The sequence below is a fragment of the Chrysochloris asiatica genome, unplaced genomic scaffold (genome assembly GCF_000296735.1).
Source record: "Chrysochloris asiatica unplaced genomic scaffold, ChrAsi1.0 scaffold00141, whole genome shotgun sequence".
In the NCBI taxonomy this organism is placed as follows: domain Eukaryota; kingdom Metazoa; phylum Chordata; class Mammalia; order Afrosoricida; family Chrysochloridae; genus Chrysochloris; species Chrysochloris asiatica.
Genome location: NW_006408659.1, coordinates 3,131,857 through 3,157,571, shown reverse-complemented (window position 1 = coordinate 3,157,571; position 25,715 = coordinate 3,131,857). Strand labels below are relative to the sequence as shown.

The 25,715-nt window shown below is 39.3% G+C and overlaps 1 protein-coding gene across 2 annotated transcripts in view; it reads left to right on the top strand.

The window, feature by feature from the left end:
* LOC102810898 (1-phosphatidylinositol 4,5-bisphosphate phosphodiesterase beta-1-like) overlaps positions 1 to 25,715 on the top strand; it is a 1,100,672-nt gene that overhangs the window by 849,840 nt on the left and 225,117 nt on the right. For both annotated transcript variants that reach the window (XM_006870398.1, XM_006870397.1), the window contains exons 13-18: positions 4,853 to 4,937; positions 6,875 to 7,052; positions 11,977 to 12,044; positions 18,337 to 18,433; positions 22,171 to 22,255; positions 25,286 to 25,410. In XM_006870398.1, the coding sequence (XP_006870460.1) occupies positions 4,853 to 4,937; positions 6,875 to 7,052; positions 11,977 to 12,044; positions 18,337 to 18,433; positions 22,171 to 22,255; positions 25,286 to 25,410 (638 nt within the window). The remainder of the gene's footprint in view (positions 1 to 4,852; positions 4,938 to 6,874; positions 7,053 to 11,976; positions 12,045 to 18,336; positions 18,434 to 22,170; positions 22,256 to 25,285; positions 25,411 to 25,715) is intronic.

Below are 25,715 nucleotides of genomic sequence, written 5' to 3'. Positions count from 1 at the left end.
CGCTGGAGAAGGATATCATGTTTGGTAAGGTGGAGGGTCAGAGAAAAAGAGGAAGACCCCCAATGAGATGGATTGGCCAAGTGGCAGCATCGATGGACTGAAGTGTGGCAACAGTAGTGAGGTTGGCCCAGGATCGGGCAGTGTTTCATTCTGCTGTACATAAGGTCGCTGGTGGCACCTAACAACACAACACCCTTTCCAGGATATTTGATCTTATCCTAAAGCTTGGCAGAAACCTAATGTCAGAGCAACAGTTGGATTGAATTTTATTGTTGTTGTTGTTATGTGCCGTGGAGTTTGTTCTGACTCATAGCGACCCTGCTTAGGGTTACCGAGGCTGTAAACCTTTACAGGAGCAGAAAGCCTTAACTTTCTCCCGTGGAACAAGTGGTAAATTCGAACTTCTGACTGTGAGATAAGCAGCCAATTCATAAAGAGGAAGTTATTTGTTAGCAGAGTGAAAACAGTGATTTCTAAATGCCCTTCTCCATCTGCAACATCAAAACCCCACAGGGTGTTTTTAAAAATACAGATCCCTTATCTACACCCCAGCCTCCTTTACTACTTGGAAGTCTTTTAAAAAGCTATCCTACTCACAACTGACTGTGCTGTTCTATGTAATTTAGCAGGTTGTTGTTGTTGTGTGCTGTGGAGTCAGTTCCGACTCATAGCGACCCTGTACAAGGTTTCCGAGGCTGTAAATCTTTTCGGGAGCAGAAAGCCTCATCTTTCTCCCGCAGAATGGCTGGTAGTTTCGAACTGCTGACCCTGAGGTTAGCTACCCAATTCGTAACCACTACACTAGCAGCTAGCACTACAAAAATGTGTGGAATTCAAGAGAAGTGACTTCTAGGCTTGGTACAGCTATAAACAACTGCAAAATTTAAGACCAAAGTCTTTCATTTTCATGGGTTGTAGATACTTCATCTGTAAAGAGGGATGGTTTAGTTCAACTTGGTGTTCCCTCCCCTTGATGTAGGAACATTTAAAAATTCATCACATGAAACAGGAAACATTCTTGGATTAGAATACTGACAACTGTGGTGCTGTGGACTAATGCGCTGGACTGCAAAATCAGTTTGAACGGCAAGGTCAATGGTTCAAGCTCACCAGTCTCTTATGGGAAACTCTATACAGGCTTGCTATGGGATGGAAATGACTCAATGGCACATAACAACAACAACAACACACTTTAACCAAGGAGTCCTGGTAGCATAGGGGTTATGAGTTGGGCTGCTAACCTCAAGGTCAGTAGTTCAAATCTGCCTGCTGCTCCGTGAGAGAAAGATGAGGCTTTCTGCTCCCCTTAAAGTTTTAAAGCCTTGGAAACCCTATACAGGGTTGCTATGAATTGGAACCAACTCCACGGTACACAGCCCCACCACAATTTAACCAGTGATCATAGAGTCACCTGGGACTTGTCATGACCCCTTGTCTGTCAAAATAGAACTGAGAGCCATAGGATTTTCTGTGAATACTTTTTCATAAGTAGATTTCCGGGTCTTTCTTTAGACGCACCTCTGAGGTATTCTTGAACCTCCAACCTTTCAGCCAGCAACCCAGTACATAGGCTGTGCACTACCTAGGAACTCTGCCTACCCTTTGTTGTAATGAAGCACTGTTGAACTGGTTCCAATTCATTGCAACCCTGTATAGGTTTTCAGAAGAGTAGCTGATAAGTTTGAACTCCCACCTTGCGGTTAGCAATTCAGTGCTTGTTCTACAGTGCCAAACCAGGACTCCACTTTAGAGATTTGGGTACACTTCAGGGTTATTTTAATGTGTTTAGAAGTGTCTACTATGGCCTAAAGCTAAAACTGTCTTTGGAGATTTTTTTCCACTCCCTTCATCTCCATGCTAGCAGCTGTTGACACTCTCCATGCTTCTGGGTTTTGTTTTGATTTTGCTCCCTCATGGCAATTTTAATGTCTTTTACTCCTGCAGTTCTGACTTTAGTTAAAGTTGCTTTGTTTTTTCCTGACTTAATCTGTCTAGTGTCCTCTCTGTTGGGTGGGCATGTGGTTTTTCTGGGAACAGGAAAGATCAGATTAACGAACAGTATATTTTACCTTAAGTTTTTGAAGGGGGTCATTTACCTTTTGTTCTCTCTGTCACAGGCAGTTTTGATCCCAGTTTGACAAAGTTTTACTCAGACTTGGATCCTTATTCCTTAGAGTGTGGCCCTCAGAACAACAGCATCTACATCACTCGGGGAGGGGAAGCTTGTTGGAAATGCAGTCTCAAGCCCCATCCCAGTTAGTAGATCTGCAGGGGATTTGAATGAGAGCTATGAACTGAGAAACAGCTGTCTCTAAACACTGTGATACTTTAATCCCCTGCATCAGAATTGTCTGCCAGTTTATTTAAAATGCAGGTTCCAGGGCTCCACCCACAGTGCAGTGAATCCAGCCCTCAAGTCTCCACCCTGCCACCTTCATCCTTAACAAGCCAGGTGATTCATTAGTGGAATCAAGGTAGAGTCCTGGCCCCCTGAGTCCTTTCTCAGGGCCAGATTTAGGAACCACCTGACAGAGGATGCCATCTGTCCCCTGCTTCCAGGGAAAATCTTTCCCAGATCCCTCTCCTGATGCAAATTATGGTCATAAGGAAATCCTGAAAGCCAGACACTAAGGTACAAACTGTGGTTTTCACTCCAGGTGTATGATCAAAGGAACTTATTTAAGATTTGAAAACCCCAAGTTATACCTTGTCAAACTTGGGCGTGCATCACAATGATCTAGAAGCCTTGCTAAGACATAGATTGTTAGGCCCAAGACCCCTAAATTGCTGATTCAGAATCTGCACAGGAGACCCTACATGTATCTGCATTGCTGACAAGGTCCAGGATGGTGTTGGTGTTGCTGGTCCATGGACCACACTTGGAGGAGCAAAGCTCTATGATACTTCATAGGGTCGTTTTGTGAAGTGCATGTGAGGTTTGAAGAAGTTCTTTTGTGCAACCTGGAGATTGTGGACTTGGCATTAATGGACTTGTCAGCTGGAGCCAAAGAGGAAGCTGACTAGGTTACAGTCTCTATGGGGTTATTGTTTGAGCAAGATCTGAACTTGACCATGCCTAGGGCTGTGCCCTGCTCATCAGTCACTCACTCCTGCTCCCCAGGGTCTCATTGACACAGTTTCTAGCAAGCTGTCCTTAAATGACTACATCCAATGTTTTTTAGGATTGGTCCTCTGATTAGTAGCTTCCCTGCTCTCTGACATTACTGTAGAATGTTACAGAATATTATTCAGGCTGCATAAACCACATAGTAAACTCTTATACAAGTAAAGGCAGTCACAATGAGAAGGCATGAGGTGGTGATGAAGAGTTTGCAAACTCAATGAATCTCTCTTGCATCTCTGCCTGCAGTTGCAACAAAGCTGGAACCTCAGGACTCACGTGGTTCTCAAAATGCATGCTTTGGTTTTAAAAAAGAAAACAAAAAGGGCATAAAGAGTGTTTTTTCTTTCTGGACTATTGTAATATACAAGGGAGCTTCAAAAATTTTGTAGAAAAATTAAATGAAAAGAATGAAATTTTTGCACGAACTCTTTGAAGCCCCTTCTAATTTGAAATAATAAAGCATACATCCCTCAACAAAATAAAATAAAAAACAGCTCGTGGTTCCGATTTACCATTCTTAAAAGAGGGACTAAAAATAAGAGCCCCCTTTTATAGTAGTTTTGAGTGTCATAAAGAAGGGTTTTTATCACTGTTACTTATTTTAGCACAGTCTCACTTCTGCTGAAATGTATTAATATTGCAGCATGTAGAGATAACTATGGAAATCAAGTTTGACAATCTGTAGATCAAAATCAGCGCCCATAAAACCCAACGGAATAGAATAACTCTATGGTGATATTGAACAGTCTTCCAAATAAGAAAAACATTTTATTCCTTTTAAAAGGGTCAAGGAAACCCAGAGGATTGTACAGATGTTTTTGTGTATCGACTCTGCTTACATGGGGCTGGGTTTGCAGGTTGTCTGGCATAGCTGGCAGATGGCCCTTTCTGTCTTTTCCCTTTTCCCTATTCTTTTAGTATGTAAAATACATTTGCATCCATTACTTAATTTCATCTTCTCAGCATGCTTTGTTTCTTTCCAAGAACAGTGCTTCTTCTCCCTCATTAGATAGAGGCAGAGTGGTTCAGAGTCCAGGGAATCTTGCTGCTTTGCCTTTCTCCATCAGATCAGGTTCCTACTTAAGCTCATTCCTCCTTCACTTCGCCATTATGCACCTAAAAGTAGCTGACATCTTTCTTCCCCGAAGAGACTGACTCTTGTTATCTTTCTTCCAGTGCCCCCACCTCCCACTCAACTACTGCACATACTGTCTGCCCTTTCTTACATCTTTATTCTCTCTCTCTTTCTCTCTCCCTTTCTCCCCATTTTTCTCTCTCTTCTCTCCTCACCTCCGCTCCCCTCTCTCTGTATCTCTCTCTTCCCAACCCTCACCTACTTCCTTATAAACATTCCCTTGCAAACTCAGCTCTCTCTAATTTGGACAGAATTTCACCCAGGAATTCACACCGAGGCAAGCTCCCCCTCCAAGCATCTTGCAGCTCTCTGACTTAGAATCAGGGAATTCAACAAAAGGGGTTGAGTGGCTCTGAACATTTCCAAAATCCAGTGGCGGGCCAGTGTCCTGCCGTCCCCTCCACCTGTGTCTGGATAGGTCTGCCTTATCAGCAGGCTTCTGACCCCTGCCATCATCATACACCTGTTGGTTTTATTTTGATTCTCAGAAGTCAGGATAATAAACAGGAGATTTAGAATGACAAAAGCTGAGCCTGGATGACCAATGAATAAGCCCTTTTTTTTCTGCTTCTTTCTCTCTTGTTCTTCCTTAGCCCAAAACAGCAAGCCAAGATGGCAGAGTACTGCCGACTGATATTTGGGGATTCCCTTCTCATGGAACCACTGGAAAAATACCCAGTAAGTAATTTTGAGGTTTGACCCTGAAGGAACATGTATATTATTTATAATTGGACAAGGGGTGGGGTAAGGGTAGAGGTCCTTAGTTTGCCCAAAAAGCCTGTACTTGACTACTGACCTCAAGGTTATTGGTTTGAATCCAGGCAACAGCACTAAGGAATCAGAGTCTGGTAATCTGCTTCCATAAAAACTTCAACCAAGAAAACATTATAGAGCAGCTGTCCTCTGTAACACATGGAGTTGCCATGAGTCGGATTTGACTCCATGACAGGGCGTTTGGATTTTGTTGGTTAGGGGTTGAGGGAAAATTTCCTCACTTCCCTTTCTATGGTTAGAGTACTTGATGAGATTAATATAGCTGATAAGGAACAGGTTGACCAGGAAGATGCTGGTAATGTGGAGGGAGGGAGACATGTCTTCTCTCTTTTGTCCTTCCTTCTTGGCTAGGGACAACTCCATCAAGAAGACACAATTCTCATCAATTATAATGAGTCTATACCAACAGTCCTGAGTGGATAGTTCTGAGTGGATAGCACTTTCCAGGGAACCTCATAACCCCCTTGGATAGAAATGGGTGGTGTAATGAAGCATTGCAGGTGGTTTGTGCCTCCTAATTGCTGCTTACTTCCTTGTATGGGCATTCAGGTACAGCAGGACTTGGCTCTCCTATTGATGCTGCAGAAGGAAGCAGCAGGAACAGCCTAAATCAATTCTTCCCTTAGCTTCCCATTTGTTTTTTCTCCAGATATCCCTAAGTGCGTTCACACTAGTTCCCAGACCCATTGCAAGCAAAGAAGAGGATTCACTTATGGGAATTCAATAGATTTTCTAAAAATAACCTGTCTTGTGACTTACACACATGCTCTCTGATACAATATCTAATAACCCTCTCATGGGACATTGATCTTCCCATTAGATGTGCAAGCTTGAAACACTAGAAATAAGGTTTGCAAATAATGGTGGTGTGACTCTCGGGATGGCAGGAAGCTATTTAGTTCTCTTGGAACATCAGGCTAAGGGACTACAGCTAAAGGACTGAGTGTCTGGATTGGGGTGAGGGGGTTAGTTTGCAGTTTTTCTTTTTTTGTTTTACAGCTTCTGGAACCTTGATTCCATTGACCTATTTGGAAGCTTTTGCCTGTGTTTACCAACTCCTCCTGACAGAAGCCACAATCTAACTGGCTCATCTACTTTTCCAATTCAGAGCAAGACCTTTTCATCTCTCCTAAATCAAAATGACTTTGGCTATTTGGGTTAGGCACTGGGCTGTTAACCATAAGGTCATTGGTTCAAACCCATGACCCACCAACTGCTCTGCAGGAGAAAGATAAGGTTGTCTGCTCGTATAAGTCCTATATAGGCTCACGATGGGTCAGAATCAACACAATAGCAGTGGGTTTTTATTTTCAGGTTGGGTTTACCTGGTCCATGGGAAATCTCGCAAGAGATTTCTACCAGTATATTTCAATTATTTTATTCATGTAGATTCTGTTGTAGAAAAATCATAGTAAAAATCATCAAAATATATTTTTTCCTGTCAACAACAACAGAAAGAGCAACTCACTAAGTGCATGTATGACATACTTGGAGCCATTTGAGTGTGGTGGAGGTGGTGGTATCAGTTCTGACTCAGCGTGGAGTCGGTTCAGACTCATAGCGACCCTGTACAGGGTTTCTGAGGCTATAAATCTTTACAGGAGTAGAAAGCCTCATCTTTCTCCCACAGAACAACTGGTAGTTTCAAACTGCTGACCTTGAGGTTCGCAGCCTGACTCTTAACCACTATGCTACCAGAGCTCCTTCATTGGAGTGTAGAAGGCAGTTTAAAAAAAATCTAGACATTCTTGGTCTCCTAAGCTTTGTTGGGTGTTTGGTTGGAGTGGAATCTGGAAAGAAGAAGCAGTATTTTTACAAAATATGCTTTTCTTTTCCTTTAGCTGGAATCTGGAGTTCCTCTTCCAAGCCCCATGGACTTGATGTACAAAATTTTGGTGAAAAATAAAAAGAAATCACACAAGTCATCGGAAGGAAGTGGCAAAAAGAAGCTGTCGGAACAAGCCTCCAACACTTGCAGTGACTCCTCCAGTGTCTTCGAGCCCTCGTCTCCGGGAGCTGGTGAGGGGCCGCATCAGTCTAGTACCCATTACTCTCTGGGGCTTAAGTATTGCTGCTCTGCGTATAGTATAAGGGGCAAAGTTATGAAAACATTGTGTCCAAAGCCAAACACCTTGAGAGAATGAGTATGCGTCAGTTAGCACAATATAGTTCACAAAGATAATGGTCTATAGCCTACTTTGGTGAGTAGCAACTTGGGGTCTTAAAACCTTGTGAGCGAAAAAGTGTGGAGTAACTGAAGATTACTGGAAACAGGTAATATAAAGAACTAATGGATCATACAAACTGCAGCCGCCACTACCCTAAGAACTAGATGATGACGGACTATCACTACCAACTAACTGCTCTGCTTGGGCTCACAGTAGAAGGGCCTGAGTAGAGTGGTAGAGCAGTGTGGAACAAAACTTAAAATCATAAAAAAAGACCAGCTTTACTGGTTAAATAAAGACTAGAAGAACTAATCCCAAAGACTATGGCCCTTAGACACCCTTCAAGCCTAGAGCTGAATTCACCTCTGTTGCTCAAATTTCTGCTAAACGGCAGACAGGCTGATAACACCATGGGGGTACTCAGTCCTTAGAACAATCAGCCAGAGAGGACCAGTCAGCATCTTCCCAGGGACAGGAAAGAAGGGAAATGATAAATACAGAGAGGAAGTGGGAAGAATGCTATTAAATTGCAGGGCTTGCAATCATTGACACAAAACAAAATGTGTATGAATTGTTGGATGGAAAACCAATTTGCTCTATAAAGTTTCACCCAACTCACAATTAAAATAATAATACTAATAAGGAATTACTTCTCTGAAATAAGCCTGAAAGGACTTGAAAATGTCTATTTCAGCAGTCTTTAATGGTATCGTTTCCTCTGTTTGCTGTAACAATTTACCACAATGTGCGTGGCCTCAGACTACCCAATTTTTTTGTCTTAGAGTTCTGTCAGTCTGAAGTCTCACAGGGCTCTCAAATGGTTCAAATGGAGGTATTGGCAGAGCTACACTCCTTTCAGAAGGCTCTAGGGGAGAGTCCATTTCCTGGCCTGTCCACTTTCCAGAGGCCACCCACGGATTTTTTTTTGCTCCTGTCCCCATGCCTTCATCTTCAAAGCTAATGATACTCCATCTCTGTGACCCTGACTCTATAGTTACACCCTACCTTAAACCACAGCTGGGAAAGGCCCTCTGCTTTTAAGAACACATGTGATCCTATTGGGCCCATCCTCATCACCCAGGTTACACAGTAATAAATCTCTTAAATGTAATATACAAAATAAGTCAGATACAAATGTTTATGCTTGGTGGATCCATTTCTATAAAGCGCAAAGACAGGCAAAAATAATGTACGCTTTTATCAGTCAAAGTAATAGTTACCTTTTGGGGTGAATTGACTGGAAGGGAGCCCAAAGGGGGATTCTGGGGATTTCTGGGTTATGTTTTCTTTCTCTTGCTGGATCTGGATACTGAATATTTAGGTTTGTTCAGTTGGTAGAAAACATACAACACTATTCACTTATGATATGTGTACTCTTCTGTTTACTTATCAACTATAGTATCAATTAAAATGCCTTAAAATCAAAATAATAATTTAAATGCAACCTCCAGGACAATCCAAAAAGAAAAAGGAAAAAAAAAAAAAAGTGGCTTGAGAGACTCTGATTTATGTTTCTTTTTTTTTTCTTGTCTTATTTGCCAGTTTTTCCTTTGGCTGTCTAAATTTAAATCCTTACATAATTCACTGAAAGGAGAGGAAAATTTTTTGTAGCTATTGAATGTGCATTTCAAATTCTAATTTCTCTCAAAAATAACTTGTTCTCAGTAGGATTATTCTTTCTGAAGTTTGACAATAAATATTATGAACAGGCCACTTATTTCCTGACATCATCTGAATATGAATCCTAGCAAGCAAATCGAAATCTTCCTTTGTATGTGGGTGCTTGCTTTTTTACCATCTGTTTTCCCACCTCTAGTTCTCTCCGTCTTCTTAACTGGATGCAGAGTACAAGTAAGGATTTTTACAGGCAATGAACATTATTGCTTCATACAGAAAAAAACAGCAATATGCTAGTGATTTGGTAGATTTCGTAAGCTAGCCCCAAAGTTTATTGTGTAATCATGGTTTATTTCAATGGAAAATTTTGGACATTTTAATAAGTAGGTAGTCTCCTGAATAAAGAGTACTGCTAATTTACTATCTGGAGAGTAAATATTGTACATAGTTGAGAACTCAAGTCACTTGAAAAACATAAAATAGATCTTACTTCAAAACTAGTTTGCTTTTCACACACCCTGGTGGCCAGATGCTTTTTCCAGGATTCAGTTCTAGAATTACATTATCTTAAAGAACTAGATCCCTGGTGGCAAGCGGTTAAAGCACTTAGCTGCTAACTGAGGTCAGTGGTTGGCTTCATGGGAGAAAGTGACAGCTTGCTTCTATAAAGGTTACAGCCTTGGAAACCCTGTGAGATAGTTCTCTGTCCTCTATGAATTAGAATCAACTGGTGGGCAATGAGTTTTAAAGACCTAGAGTAGAGTAGCTGGTTTTATGGCTCTCCAAAATTGCTTCAGAGTCCTCCAGAGACTTACGAGGGAAACTAATTTTCTGCTATACTATTAAAGGAGGAGAAATTATTTCATTTCTACAAAAGGCATTGAAAGATCTGTATTGCACATTTGAAATGACTGGTGTATGGTTGTGTCCCATGAAGCATTTTGCATACAATTATTCCAAATGTCTTTTTAAAATTATTTGATTGAAAGAATCTCCTCTCTAATAAAAAAGAGTAACAGAGAATTGGGAGCAACAAATTTGATTTGACAATAATTTGAAGTGGCAATGTAGACCTCTAAGTAAATGCATTTCTAATATAATAAAATGTGGTTTTTATACAAAATATAATCTATGCTTAACAAAATATCAGCATCATAAATTATTACAGTAGCTTTCTTAAGTAATCGAGCCACATTCTAATAACACTTACTGGTTCAGAAATCTTTTCCCTCGAAAGATATTTCACAAATGCTTTGCTCACTGCCATCATTCAGTAACTGAACTTCATCAAACAAATAAAAACATTTATAAGTTACTTGGAGAACAGCGATGTGAGTACTTTGTTTTATATGTGGTGTTGTAGGAACAGCACTGGACTGCAAACCCCAAGATTGGCAGTTCAAACCCACCAAGTGCTCCTCAGCAACCCTATACAGGGTCCCTATCAATTCCAACGGACTCAATGGCGCTTAACAACATCTGAGCCGAATAGCTTTTTTCAGACTCCAGTTGCCAACTCCAGTTGTGTCATCATTGAGTCAATATTGCCACCTGCTGGTCTATTCATGCTATTACATTATATGAACTCAAAAACTTGGCAGCAGTCATCAAAACTATTGCAAACTATGCCTTCTTTACTTTCTACTTAAGAATATTTTTGCATACTAATATTATTGTGTCTGGATAAATTAAAGAACTATGGAATAATTTAATGCTTCAGACTAAGGTGGATATGTAGCCTAGCAAAAACATCTACTAAATCTTAGGAAAAGAACCCAATTCGCTGACTTGACTCTGTCTGTTGGAGAGTGTCTGACAGTTAGATTTTCAAGCATAATGGCTCTTAAGGCTCATGCATTGTTTGTTGTTATGTGCTGTGGAGTCGGTTCCGACTCATAGCGACCCTGTACAGGGTTTCCGAGGCTGTAAATCTTTACGGGAGCAGAAAGCCTCATCTTTTTCCTGTGGAACAGCTGGTAGTTTTGAACTCCTGACTGTGAGGTCTGCAGCCCGATTCGTAACCACTACATTACCAGAGCTCCTTCATGCATTGTATAATACCTCTCAAAACATACTTTGAATATTTTCTAAGATATATTTCTTGTTTAGAAGGTGATGCATCCATCAAATTAGTTTCCAAGTAAATCATAGAATATGATTGGAATTTAACAATCTTTGTAAAGTATGTTACTATTGTTACTGCTGATTCTGTTCTGACTCATAGTGACCCTGTATAGCGTTTAAAGTCTCTTCATCTTTGCAGGAACAGAAAGCTTCATCTTCCTCCCACAGAGCAGCTAGTGGACTCAAACCACCAACCTTGTGGTTCACAGCCCTGTGCTTATCTGCTTATCATATGGCGCCCCCGGTTTTTCTTCCCCTGCTTATATATCATCTTCCTTGACTTCTATGAGTTCTGGAGTGGCATGAGAATAGTTGGATGCCAGACCTTCAGACTGCATAGTGGTCACCCATGGATGTGTCTGAGCTTGGAAGAGGAGAAGAGGATAAATGGATCATTGGTCTGTTTTAGGGTCAGAGTGCCTACAAGCCAGAAATGGATCATTGGTCTATTTTAGGGTCAGAGTGGCTATAAGCCAATGTATACATTAAAATTTGTGTAGAAAGCTAACTATATACAATACTGCATGTTTTAAAAAAACATAAGGAAAATGCATGCTCTTAAGTGCCACTGCGTCGGTTCCAACTCATAGCAAACCTGTATAGGGTTTCCAAGGAGCGGCTGATGGATTTGAATTGCCTACCTTGCAGTTAACTGTTGTTGTTGTTGTTGTTGTTAAGTACCATGCAGTCTGTTCCAACTCTTAGTGACCCTGTATGGAGTTTCCAAGGAGCCGCTGGCGAGTTTGAAACGCCAACTTTTCGACTAACAGTCCAAAGCTTATCCTACAAAGCCATACTCAGCAAGCATTTAGGAAATTTGGAATTCTCAAATGGTATTCGTAAATCGAACTTAGAAAAAAATCAACATTCAAAATGTTAGTAGAAAACTTTGTAAATAAAACAATGTAAATCCATAATTGGAAAGCCCAATCTTCAAGGAACCTTGCAGTCAATTCTGGTAATGCATGTTACATGTGCTTTAAATCTGTGTATGTTTTTTTTTTTACTTAACGGTTTGTTATTGAATTTGACAGGGGAAGCTGACACCGATAGTGACGACGATGATGATGACGATGACTGTAAAAAGTCTTCTATGGATGAGGTGGGTATCTCCTTTCTATTCCTCACAGACGCGTTCCGCCAACTGGTTAGTCTAGACTGCTTCACGGAGACGTATTTCCTGGTCACGTCTGCCATCTAGTGGCAAAATGGCACAGTTCACGTTAAACCTTTCTTACCACCCTGTTTCAAAACTAAGATGAAGGAGGAAGCAAGACTTCAAGCCAAGTTCTTCATAGCGAGCAGACTTACCTTACCCCCAAATGAATGTCTAGAGGGTGAATTATAAATTTGTGATATTCAACTAGGAGCTTCATTGCAAGGCAATGAAATGAAATGACAAACAGTTATGAAGTCCAGAGAAGATGTGGGATTTGAAAAAATATCCAAAAGTTTGATATCAGTTCCACTGTGGTAACATTGGAATCCTCAAACTACCTTTTAATATAATCTTAAACCTTCCAAATAATATGATTAGCTCATAAATATTAGCTATTTATATTCAGAAAGCTTAGAAACGAATTATTGGCAGGTCTGTTGGAATGTTAAATTTAGTTTGAGGAAGTTTATATTGAATCTGTTTTCAAGTATAACGGAAGGGTTAGGCACAGAATCTGCGTCTTTTCAAAATTAAATTAATAAAAATAAACAGCTCGTGTCATGACTGGGTTGCTATGAATCCAAATGGACTCGATGGCTGTGGGTTTGGTTTTGGTCTAAGCTTCTCTTACTTAATGTCCTTCCACTTATAATTATTTTCTTAAGTTTTGTTTATGTTTTTTGATTATGTTCTTCACACATTTTCTAGTTACGGTACAAGAAGAAAACTTTTACAATGTCTGGTGAAGTTCTTTGACCTGATAGCTATTTGAATTGTGTTTAATATTTTTATCAGTGGCTCTTGATCATTTGAAATCCTGGTATGGCACTATAGGATAAGCACTGGACCATAAGGTCAACTTGAACCAAAAGATCGGTAATTCAAACTCACCAGTCGCTCTTTGCCTTATACAGGTCACTATGAGTCAGAACTGACTCAATGGCACTTGATAACAACAAGAACTTGATCATTTAAAATCTGTCTTCTTTCTTAGATGCAATTGAATATTTTCCAATTAATGGAAATATTGCTCCAGGAGTTTTCAAAAGAAAGTTTTCCATGTTCTCTCTCTTGTTGAAAAGAGAAGAAAATATTACATCTGTTTACAGAAGTCATAGTGTTGGTTTTCATTTTTTTTAAAAGCTGCATCTTTAAGTATTTTCTTTTTAAAGGTGTGTTAAAGTATTATGTAATAATTACTGTTGTGAAGTACATCAAGTTGATTCCAACCTTATTGACTCTGCAGAAGGTTTCCATGGAGCAAATGGTGGGTTTGAACCTTTTGTTAGCGGACTAGTGCTTATCCTACAGCACCACACCAGGACTCTTTGCTACATAGGATGAGGATTTTTTATGTGCCAGGCATTGTTGCTTTTCACATAAGTGAATTCATTTATCTTCGCTTTCACCATGAAACAGACAACAACTACAACAAAACCACTGCCATCAAGTCAATTCTGACTCATAGCAACCCCATATAGAATTTCTGATAATAAATCTTTATGGGAGCGGGGAGCATCATTTTTTTCCCTCAGAGATGTTGGTGGGTTTTAACCATCAATGTTGCACTTAGCTATTGTTATTTGTTAGGTTCCACCAAGCTGGTACCTACTCATAGAGCCCCTAAGCACAATAGAACAAAACACTGCCCCATCCTGTACCAATCTCACTGTCTTTACTACATTCGAGCCCATTGCTACTGCCACTGTGCCAATCCATCTTCATCTTCCTCTCTGACCCTCCACTTTACCAAACATGATTTCCTTCTCCAGGGACTGGTCCCTCCTGATAATATGTCTGAAGTATGAGAGACTAAGTCTGGCCATCCTGGTTTCCAAGGAACATTCTGGCTTCACATCTTCCAATACAGATTGGTTTGTTCGTTTGGCAGTCCATGATACTTTTAATATTCTCCTACACAACATAACTAAAATGCATCAGTTCTTCTACAGTCTTCCTTATATTCACTGTCCAAATTTCACATTCATATGAAGATGTGGGATTTGAAGATGTGGGAATTGAAAATACCATGACTTGCGTCAGAGGCATCTTAGTCATCAAACTGACATCTCTGCTCTTCATCATTTAAGAGGTCTTGTGCAACAGATTAGCCTAATGAAATATATTGTTTAATTTCTTGACTGCTGCTTCCATGATTGATGATGGTTGATCCAAGCAAAATAAAGTCTTTGAAAACTTCCATATTTTCTCCATTTATATGGGTGTTGTTTATTGGTCCAGTGGTGAGGATTTTCATTTTCTTTATATTGAGGTACAAACCGTACTGAAGTCTGTGGTCTTTTAGCTTCATCATTAAGTATTTTAAGTCCTCTTCACTTTCCCAAAGCAAGGTTATATCATCTGCATATCACACAGGTTGTTAATGAGTCTTCCTCCAATCCTGATGTCATGTTTTTCTTCATATAATCCATCTTCTCAGATTATTTGTTCAGCATACAGTTGAAATAAGTATGATGAAAAAATTCAACCCCGGTGCACACCTTTCCTAATTTTAAACCATTTGGTGTTCCCTTTTTCAGTTTGAACAACTAACTGCCTCTTGGTCTATGTACAAGTTTCTCATGAATACAATTAAGTGTTCCAGAATACACATTCTCTGAAACATTGTCCATAGCTTGTCATGATCCACACAATTAAAAGCCTTTGCATAGTCAATAAAACATAGGTAAACATCTTTCTGTCATTCTGTTTTCAGTCAATATCCATCTAACATCAGCAATAATATTTCTCATTCCATGTCCTCTTTTGAATCTGCTTTGAACCTCCGGATGTTCTATATCAATGTATGGTTGCAACTGGTTTTGAATTATGTTTAGCAAAATTTTTTACTTACATGCAATATTAATGATATTGTTCGATAATTTCTGCATTCCATTGGATCACCTCTCTCTGGGATGGGCACAAGTATGGATCTCTTCCAGTCAGCTGGCCAGGAAGCTGTCTTTCAATTTTCTTGGCAGAGATGAGTGAATACCTCCAGTGCTGCCGCAGTTTGCTGAAAGATTTCAATTTATAGTCCATCAATTCCCAGTGTCTTGTTCTTTGCCAATGCCTTCAGTGCACCTGGGACTTCTTCCTTTGGTATCATAGACTCTTGATCATGTGCTACCTCTTGAAATGGTTGAGCATTGACTGTTTATTTTTGGTACAGTGACTTTGTGAATTCCTTCCATCTTCTTTTGAAGCTTTCTGCATCTTTCAATATTTTGTCCATAGAATCCTTCTATATTGCAAGTCAAGGCTTGACTTTTTTCTTCAGTTCCCTAAGCTTGAGAAATGCTGAGTGTTTATTCCTTTTGGTTTTCCAACTCCTTTTGGTATTTGCACATTGCATTGTAATATTTGACTTTATCTTCTCAAATTGCCCCTTGAAATTTTCTATTTAGCTCTCTTACCTCCTCATTTTATCCATTTGCTTTAGCATCTCTATGGTGGAGAGAAAGTTTCAGACTCTTCTCACATCCATTTTGATTTTTGCCTTCTTTCTTGTCATTTTAATGAACTTTGGCTTTCTTCCTATATTATGTTCTTGATGTCATTCTACCACTCTTCTGGTCTTTGGTCTTTAGTGTCTAATGTATCAAATCTGTTCTCCAGATAATCTCTAACTTCAGATGGGATATGATCAAGGTCATGTTTTGGCTCTTGTGGACTTGTTTTAATTTTCTTCAGCTTCAGCCTGAATTTGCATATGGACAATCGATGGTCTGTTCCATAGTCTGCCCTGGCCTTGGTTTGGCTGCTGAAATGGAGTTTTTCACTGTCTCTTTCCATGTTGTTGTTGTTGTTATGTGCCATCGAGTCGGTTCCGACCCATAGCGACCCTGTATAGGGTTTCCGAGGGTGTAAATCTTTACGGGAGTAGAAAGCCTCATCTTTCTCCCGCGGAGCAGCTGGTAGTTTCGAACCGCTGACCTTAAGGTTCGCAGCCCGATTCGTAACCACTACGCTACCAGAGCTCCTTAGATGTAGTTAATTTGATTTCTGTTTATTCTATCTGGTGAGGCCCATGTGTATAGTCGTCCTTTATGCTGTTTAAAAAAGGTATTTGCAATGAAGAATTCATTGGTCTTGCAAAATTGTATCATATGATCTCCAGCATCATTTGTATCACCAAGGCAATATTTTCCATCTACTGATCCTTTCTCTTTGTTTCCAACTTTTTCACTCCAATTGCCAATAGTTGTCAATACATTTGATTGCATGTTTGATTAATTTCAAAGTTAAGAAGCTAGTAAAATTCTTCACTTTCATTATCACTGGCTTTAGTGGTTGGTGCGTGAATTTGAATACTAGTGGTATTAATTGGTCTTCCTTTAGGCGTATGGATATTATCTTATCACAGACAGAGTTGTACTTCAAGACAGATCTTGATATGTTCTTCTTGGTGATGAATGTGATTCTATTCCTCTTCAATTTTTCATTCCGGCATAGTAAAATATGTGATTGTTAGGTTCAAAATGGCCAACAACAGTTCATTTCAGCTCACTAATGCCTAGGATATGGATATTTATGCATTCTATTGAGTTTTGACAATTTCCAATTTTCCTAGAATCATACTTAGTATATTCCATGTTCCAATTATTAATGGATGTTTACAGTTATTTCTCTTCATTTTGAGTTGTGCCCCATCGCCAATGAAGATCCCTAAAGCTTTACTCCATTCTACTTTGAGGAGGCAGCTCTCTTCCCAGTTGTATGTATGATTGCCTTCCAAGCTGAAGGGTTCCTCTTCTGGCACTATATCTGACAATACTCTGGTGCTGACAGCGTTTCACTGCTATTCATAAGGTTTCCAGTGACAAAATATTCAGAGGTAGTGCATTCCTCCCTCTTCCTAGTCTGTCTTTGTCTGGAAGCTCAGCTGAAACCTGTCCACCATGGATGACCCTGTCGTTATTTAAAATAGCTGCGGCATAGTATCCAGAATTACAGCAATGCACAAGCCTCCACAGTATGACAAACTGACTGATGAGTGGTGGTGTGGTTAGCAGTGCAGTGCTTACTCCACGGCTCCATAAAGAATCCTTCCCATATGCTATGTTGTTGTTAAGTATCCATAGAGTTGATTCTGATTCATAGCCATCCTCTATAAGGTTTCCGTGGAGCAGCTCTTGGTTTAATCTGCTGACCTTGTGGTTCAAAAGTCCAGATCCTACTGTGCCATACCAGGAGTTCCCCGTATGCTACAGAGACTGGTAATTAGTTAACTTTACAGATAACTAAACTGGGGCACTGAATAATAACATAATTTGCCTGAAGTTGGCTGCCTAGATTATAAGTGGTGGGCTTGATCTTCAAAATCAGGTCATTTAGATCTAGCACCTCGGCTGTTAATCCCTGCCTTGTCTAACACATACTTAAGAAAGGGAGAAAGAAAACTTTATATAGAAAAGCGATAGTTATTTGTCCATCCTTAGTAGTTATGAGTCGGGCTGCTAACCTCAAGGTCAGCAGTTTGAAACTACCAGCTATTCCTTGGGAGAAAGATGAGGCTTTCTGCTCCCGTAAAGATATACAGCCTCAGAAAATCCTATACAGGGTCGCTATGAGTTAAAATTGACGCCACAACACACTGTCACCAACCACCAACAACAACGCAACCTCCCACATTTTTTAAAGAACTGTCAGTTAATCTGGTCATCACCTACACAATAATGTTCTTATTATACAGTGAGTTTTTAATTTATTACCCATATACATCGTCTCTGGGCTCTCTGCTGTAGAAGATGAGATACAGCTCAATGCTTTGTGAAATTTAATACGCTGCTAGCGAAAGGACACTGTAGCTTAACGAAACCTCCCTCTTCTGCCCCTCGCGTTTGTAAAGGAGCTATTGCTTTTTCTGTCTCCTGTAATGAATTCCTTATTGGGAATAATTATTTTCAAAAGACCAAAGAACCCACTGCTGTTGAGTCCATCCCGACCCTTAGCAACTCTATAGAACAGAGTAGAGGCGCCGTTAGAGTTCCCCAGGCTGTATAGTTACAGAAGCAAGACTGCCTCTTCTTTCTCCTGCGAAACAGCTTGTAGGTTCCAACTACCAGCCATTTGGTTAGCAACCAAGTACTTTAGCCACTGTGCCACAAGGCCCCTCTTTTCAGAACACGGGGAACATTTTTCTGCTCCTACAGGCCAACTGATTGCCCTGGGAACATAACCCCCTGTAATGTAATGCTGACACTGGCAATATTATTTTTATTTCCGCCTCCAGGGGACTGCTGGGAGCGAAGCCATGGCCACAGAAGAGATGTCTAACCTGGTGAACTATATTCAGCCGGTCAAGTTTGAGTCATTTGAAATTTCAAAAAGTAAGTTTCCCCTAAAGGAAAACCTAGAATGTAACATATAAAGAGTATGTTTTAAGTGCAAGGTAATTAGACCAAACAATGTTACTCTTCCTAGAACTAACTATTCTGTGATGATACATTTTTAAATAGGAATCGGCTTATTTTAAATATGCACATTAAAACATATACCGTTATCTTAAATACATACATTTGAAAAAACGTAAGAAGAAATATCCCTTGATGTTCCTCCAAAATGCTTAATAGGACTACAAGCCACCCTTGGTCATCTAAAAGGGATTAGATGAGTGTTTTACATTTACTTTTGTTTGGGTTTATTCTTCACAACACAGTGAGATCCATCAGTTATCTAAGTGACAATGTTAAATAAACTGTCTTTCCATCCCTTAGAAGGAAAGCAACCAGAGACTTTGTCAGTCCTGGTACTAGAAATAGAAACAAATTCACTGATTCACCCACACTCCATTTGTCCAGCACATGTTTCGTATATTTAGGAAAATATATATAATTCACATCACTTTTTATGTTTTCCCTCTATCCAACTAGACATTCATATTGGATGCAAACAAAAATATCATCTTTCCTCTAACTAGAGAAAAATGACATTATCATTTATATATTTTCAGGCTGTTTTATCTGTTTTTAAAGATGTGGTCTTAAAAACAGAGTTTCTGCTTAAACATAGGAGCCTATTGAAATGATAATTTTATCAATATATCAAAATCCAATTCTCTACATATCACACTTATCTGTATAATTTCATGAAAACAGGGTGAACTTAGTAACATGGGGTATCTAGATCTCTACAGCAAAGCATTACACTTCCAAACCAGTTTACATATCACTATTTCAGTATGTTAGGTATTTTAATTTATGATGTTGCCTACCACAAGTTGTTAAATTTGAGAAATCCTAAAATAGTCATTTTTATATTATTATAATATTCACTAGCTTTAGAATGCATTTTTTCTAATTCATTGATTAAAAGGTCCTCGACAAGTGGCCAAGCATGACAAGGAGCTAATTAATTTAATTCTCTCAGCATCCACCAAATGTTTGGTAACAAATGCCAAACTTATATGCAAATGCTTTCCTCTTCGGGTTTTATATCATTTTTTTTCCCCTGAGAATATTTATGATTAATTTTCACAAAAGTTAATTGGTAATCAAAAATATTTAGAAGACAAACATGTAACTACTATAACCTCAGAAGTGAGTATATGTCAGTATGGCTATCTAATAATACTTATGCACTTAGGCAAGGAGCTCTGGTAGCGTAGTGGTTACGAATCGGGCTGCAAACAAGGTTAGCAGTTCGAAACTACCAGCTACTCCATGGGAGAAAGATGAGGCTTTCTGCTCCTGTAAAGATTTGCAGCCTTAGAAACGCTGTTCAGGGTCGGAACCGACTTGACGGCGCTTAACAACAACAACAACAGCATGCACTTAGGCAAATCTGCTGCAAAAGACCTCTTTAGAATGTTCATGATCAAGGTATCAGTTTGAGAACTAAGGTGTGTTTGACAATGATATTTTCAATAGCCTCATATGCATGTGAAAGTTGGACAATGAATAAGGGAGGCCATAGAACTGATGCATTTGAGTTATGGTATTGGAGACAAAATTTAAAGTACAGGACTGCAAGAAGAACTAACAAACCTGTGTTGGAAGATGTAGAGCAAGAATGCTTCTTAGAAGCCGGGATGACAAGACTTTGTCTCTCATACTTCAGACATACTATCCGGAGGGACCAGTCCTTGGAAAAGGGCATCATGCTTGGTAAAGCGGAGGGTCAGTGAAAAAGAGGAAGACTCCCAATGAGATGGATTGGTACAGTGGCAGCAGCAATGGGCTCAAGCTTAGTAACAGTTGTGAGAATGGTGTAGGACCGGGCAGTGTTACGTTCTGTTGTGCTAGGTGTTGTAAATGACTTGATGGCACCTGACAACAGCATGCACTTCATAAACTGATTTAAGGTACAGACGCAACATCACCTAACTATGATTCTTAAATCCTAATACAGATTTTTTTATTTAAGAGTTTTCCAGTTAAACTTTGAAATTACCCAGGGAAATCAGCCTGTTAGTATGCAATCAGTGTGCTCAAATATAACTGGTAAAATAAATATTTTTCACATTTTTAATGCACTGGATAATATTAATTGTTAGGTCTTATGTCACTATTGGTTTTGAGAGGAATACAGCACATATTTTACAAAGAACTGTTAATGCTGATTTTAATTTAGTTAGAATTATTCATATGAAAGTAGATTTATGACTGAGCCAAACATGAGAAGTAAGAGTTTACCTTCGAATTGATTCCATTGGGAAAGGTGAAGCAGTGCATAAAGATGGAATCTGAGGAGGATTAAGGAGAATGAGGTTTTGATGATGGAAGGTGAGTGTCTCAAAGAGGAAAAAATGTCTCAACAGAAACTTAATTGAAACAGTGGAGACATATCTGAGGGTTCAAGGAGCCCTGGCAGTGTGGTGGATTACAAACTGGGATACTAACCGCAAAGTCAGCAGTTCAGATCTACCAGGTATTCCACAGGAAAAAGATGAGGCTTTCTGCTCCCCTACTGATTTACAGCCTCCGAAATCCTATACAGGCTCGCGATGAACCAGAACTGACCCCATGGCACACAACCACCACCACCATCTGAGTATACTGTCTGGCACTTAATATAGCAATTTCATTTTTAATTGGCAAAAAGTTGGACTTTCAGTGTATTTATACCAAGAAAATTTTGAGTTTTTTCTGTCATTCTAACTGGAAGCTTAGACTTCACTTTGAAAATGTTTTTCTTCTGTTTAAAAAGTCTGAGCCATTTAGCTTACTCACCTCCGTGGTCTGAGTTATCTAATGTGGAACACGAGACCATCACACTGGAAATTTTCCAAGGGTCCTTCTGCTTTGAAATGCCATAATTCTAGCGTCACCATTGTTTGAAGCAATAGAGTAAACACTGAGATACACAAACTGAGAAGTTGATAAAGTGGGTATGAAAGAGATAGACAGTATTTGGTACAAACATTCCCAGGGTCTTCTTCATGAATCCCAGAAATGACCCCAAGAAATGGACTTAGAACAAAAGATTCTACAGGGTCTTAATTGTCACACTATTTCAAAACCAAGCCAAACCTGTTGCCATCTCATTAACTCTGACTTAGGGTGAGTTGAACTGTTCCATAGGATTTTCTTGGCTAGGATCTTTATAGAAGCAAATCAAAGACCTAGTGGGTGGGTTTGAACCACCAACTTTTATGTTCATCCTTGAGCACACAGGGGCTCCTTTGCCACATTATGAAACAAAAAAAAAAAATGAATCCTCTATCACCAAAATCGATTTCAACTCATAGTGACCCTATAGGACTGCTCCCTAGGGTTTCCAAGGCTGTAAATCTTGACAGGAACAGACTGCCTCATCTTTCTTCCTTGCTACACTATCCACATCTAAAACTCACCTCTTTATCTTTGTGCCACCATGTCCCCAACTTGCACAAGCATAAACGAATTGGAACCAAGTAGTAAATATTAAAAATGATGTCTAACAGACCCCAACTTATCTTCCAGATAAATAATTCACTAAGTGGGGGGAAAGAAAAGCCAAAAACTGAAAATAAAGCTATGCTAGGAATTGATTGCTTTCAATTTCATCAAACATTTATGTACTTTCTTTATAATATTATAAATTATCATTCAATTTTCTTTTTTCTTTTTCTTTTTTGTTGCCTCAGAGAGAAATAAAAGTTTCGAAATGTCATCCTTCGTGGAAACTAAAGGACTTGAGCAGCTTACGAAGTCTCCAGTGGAATTTGTAGAGTATCCTTGATTTGACGAATGCCTGCTCACTTAACACAACTGAAATATTAAATGAGCTATTTAATTATTTTTCTAGTAAGGAGAAAGATGCATTAAATGGCTTAAGTCTATAAACTGGGTGTGGTAAGTAGCTTCTGATAAGAGTTGTGTGCTATGCTGGATGGGATGGGTTCACAAATGAAAAAGAGAACTCGCCATAGAATAGTACACAGAGTCCCGATTTCAAAAACACTTCTTCCAACCTTCACACCATCAAGCTCTGGCTACACTGACAATTTACTGAATCTATCTAACTTTTCTGATCTGTAAAATATGAATATGGTCAGTTCTATGGCTTTGCTGTGTGGGTTATGTGTAAACTGTATGTGTGTGTATACTTTAATATATATGTTATAGATATATGTAAAGTGTGTGTGTTTTGGCTTCTAAAACTTGACTTGGGGGTTCACATGTGATAGATGTTTAGTTAAAAAATAGTCATGATAATAATGGTGATAATATAAATATCTATTACTTATGATGGCTTTGTTGATACTACTCACAACAAAGCCTATTTATTATTAGCCATGAATCAAAAGAAAAAGAAAAACAAGTAATATTCAATATTCCAAAGAGCTCAGTTTCATGAAACAAGTCCTGAAATTTAATAATAATAAAAGTAACTTAAAATCCATCAACATTAGGAGAGAGAACAAGTGTAGACTCCACAAACAAAATCACTTTGTAAAAACTATTGTCATTATTGTCATATAATCACTCTCATTATATGTCATATGGAACCCTCACAATAGCCCTGTGTTGTAGTCGTTGTTCAGTTTACTTTTAGTTGAGGAAACAGAGGCAGAGAAAAGTGAAATAACTTGTCCCAAACCATGGTGGTGGTGCTTATGTGGCGTGGAGTTGGTTCCGACTCATAACGACCCCGTACAAGGTTTCCGAGGCTGTAAATTTTTATGGGAACAGAAAGCCTCATCTTTCTCCAGTGGAACAGCTGGTAGTTTAGAACTGCTGACCTTAAGGTTCACAGCCTGATTCATAACCACAACGCTACCAGAGCCCTAAACCTTAGAGTTGGCAAATTTCAGAGTCAATTTTCAAACTCCCAGCCCAAGTTGAGATTCTTAAGCTAGACTTTGTTGTTGTTGTTAGGTGCCATCGAGTCAGTACTGACTCATAGTAACCCTATGCACAACAGAATGAAATGCTGCCTTATCCTGGGCCAACCTCACTATTGTTGCCACGCTTGAGCCTATTGATGCTGCCACTTTGCTGATCCATCTCGTTGGGGTCTTACTCTTTTTCTCTGACCCTCCACCTTTTACCAAACATGATATCCTTCTCCAGCGACTGGTCCCTCCTGACAATATGTCCGAAATATGAGAGACAAACTCTGGCCATCCTGGCCTCCAAGGAGCACTTGGGTTGCACTTCTTCCAACACAGATCTACTGGTTCTTTTGGCAGCCCATGGCACTTTCAATATTGTCCTCCAGCACCATAACTCAAAAGCATCAGTTCTTCTGTGGTTTTCCTTATTCACTGACCAGCTTTCTCATGCATGTGAGGTTATTAAAAATACCATGACTTGGGTCAGGTGCACCTTTACCTAACAGTAATTGATAATAGTAACTAGTCAATTGTACTTTAAAGACATATCTTTGTAAAACTGATGATGATCGGAACCAATTATAAAATGAGATCAGACAGACCTCCATGCTACAGTTTACATACAAAGAGTACCATGGTCTTGACAAATAACCTTCCCAAAGAAGGTTAAGAAAATGAGCACAGAACACTTCAAAAATAGCTACACGTATATAGATGACTTTATGTTATAGTTTTGGTTGCTGATTTAAAGTTGTTTCTAGGCAATTGATTCAGGAGTTCCTCCAATCTCAATATACCCTGTGTTCCAATAAGAATTTGAAGTTCCATTCCACGATTTTTCTCCTTTTCATTAAGATCCATCTGTTGAGTTCCTGAACCAAAGGATCAGTAATTCTAGTCAGGCACCACCCATTTCTTGGGGTCTCCTGGCAAGGATAGTATTTCTGTAGTTCTTTAAACTAAACACTACTTTAGCTCAATAAAGAATGATTCCCTTGAGCATTGTATCCTTTTAAAGAATTATCTAGATAAGATTAAAATGACAATGTCACTCTAAAGCTCAGATAAGAACTTAGTTGTTGTTAAGTGCTATCCAGTTGATTTCTACTCAGAGATCTTGTATAGGGTTTCCAAGAAGCAAGTGAGGAGTGTGAACTGCTGACCTTGCAGTTAGCAGTTCAGGGCTTATCCTACAGCATCACATCAGGACTCCTGATGAGAACTTCAGTGGTGGGGCAACAAAATGGGTGGAGCTCTGGTAGCATAGTGGTTACGAATTGGTCTGATAACCTCAAAGTCAGCAGTTCAAAACTACCAGCTGTTCCGTGGCAGAAAGATGAGGTGTTCTGCTCCCGTAAAGATTTACAGCCTCAGAAACCCTATGCAGGTTCACTATGAGTCGGAACTGACTCCACGGTACTTCACAACAACAACAGAGATAGTGAGAATGGTGACGTAATGTGATGTAACCATTATTCATGAACTGTACATTTAAACATTGTTGAAAGGTTTTCTATTTTGTTGTATATATTTCAACCAAAAAAGAATAAGGTATACAGTTCATGTTATCTGCTTCTGCTAAACAGAGTCATCTTCCCTCATGCCTTGACGCTTTCCAGTATCTTCATGTGTCCTTAATCATCAAGTCTTTCTCATTGACTTTGACTCAACTAGTTCTTACCCATAAGACCTTACAAAAAGTTATGTTTACATTATAAAAATCACATTTACTCTGTTTGTTCAGAAACGGTTGTTTTGTTTTGTTTTGGGATTTGTTTGTTCTTTTCCATATTTCACTTACCAGCTCAATGAGATCATCAATATTTATTTCATTTCCCCAATGGAAAAAGATGGAGGGTGGCCTCTCGGTTAAAATTGTTGCCTCGTTTTGTAACTGTATTGACTACTTAACATGATGGTCCAGATATAACAAAATGCAGTTGAGCAGAATATATCCAAAAGGAACTCGTGTGGATTCCTCCAACTATATGCCTCAGCTTTTCTGGAATGCAGGTTGTCAGATGGTTGCACTTAACTTCCAAACAGTGGGTAAGTAGTTCAGTTCATGTTTCATCACAAAACTACTTTTCTAGTCATCTAGGAGCTAGGCCCAAGTTATCAGAAGAGAAAAACATTGCAAGACTTGATTTTGAAAAAGACAAGCAAAGTTTAATGAAGTAAAATATTAGTACTATTTGGTAGCATAGTAGTTATGAATCAGGCCATGAACTGCAAGGTGAGCGGCTCAAAACTACCAGCTTCTCCGTGGGAGAAAGATGAGGCTTTCTGCTCCCATGAAGATTTATATCCTTGGATACCCTGTCGCTAGGAGTCGGAACTGACTCCATGCCACA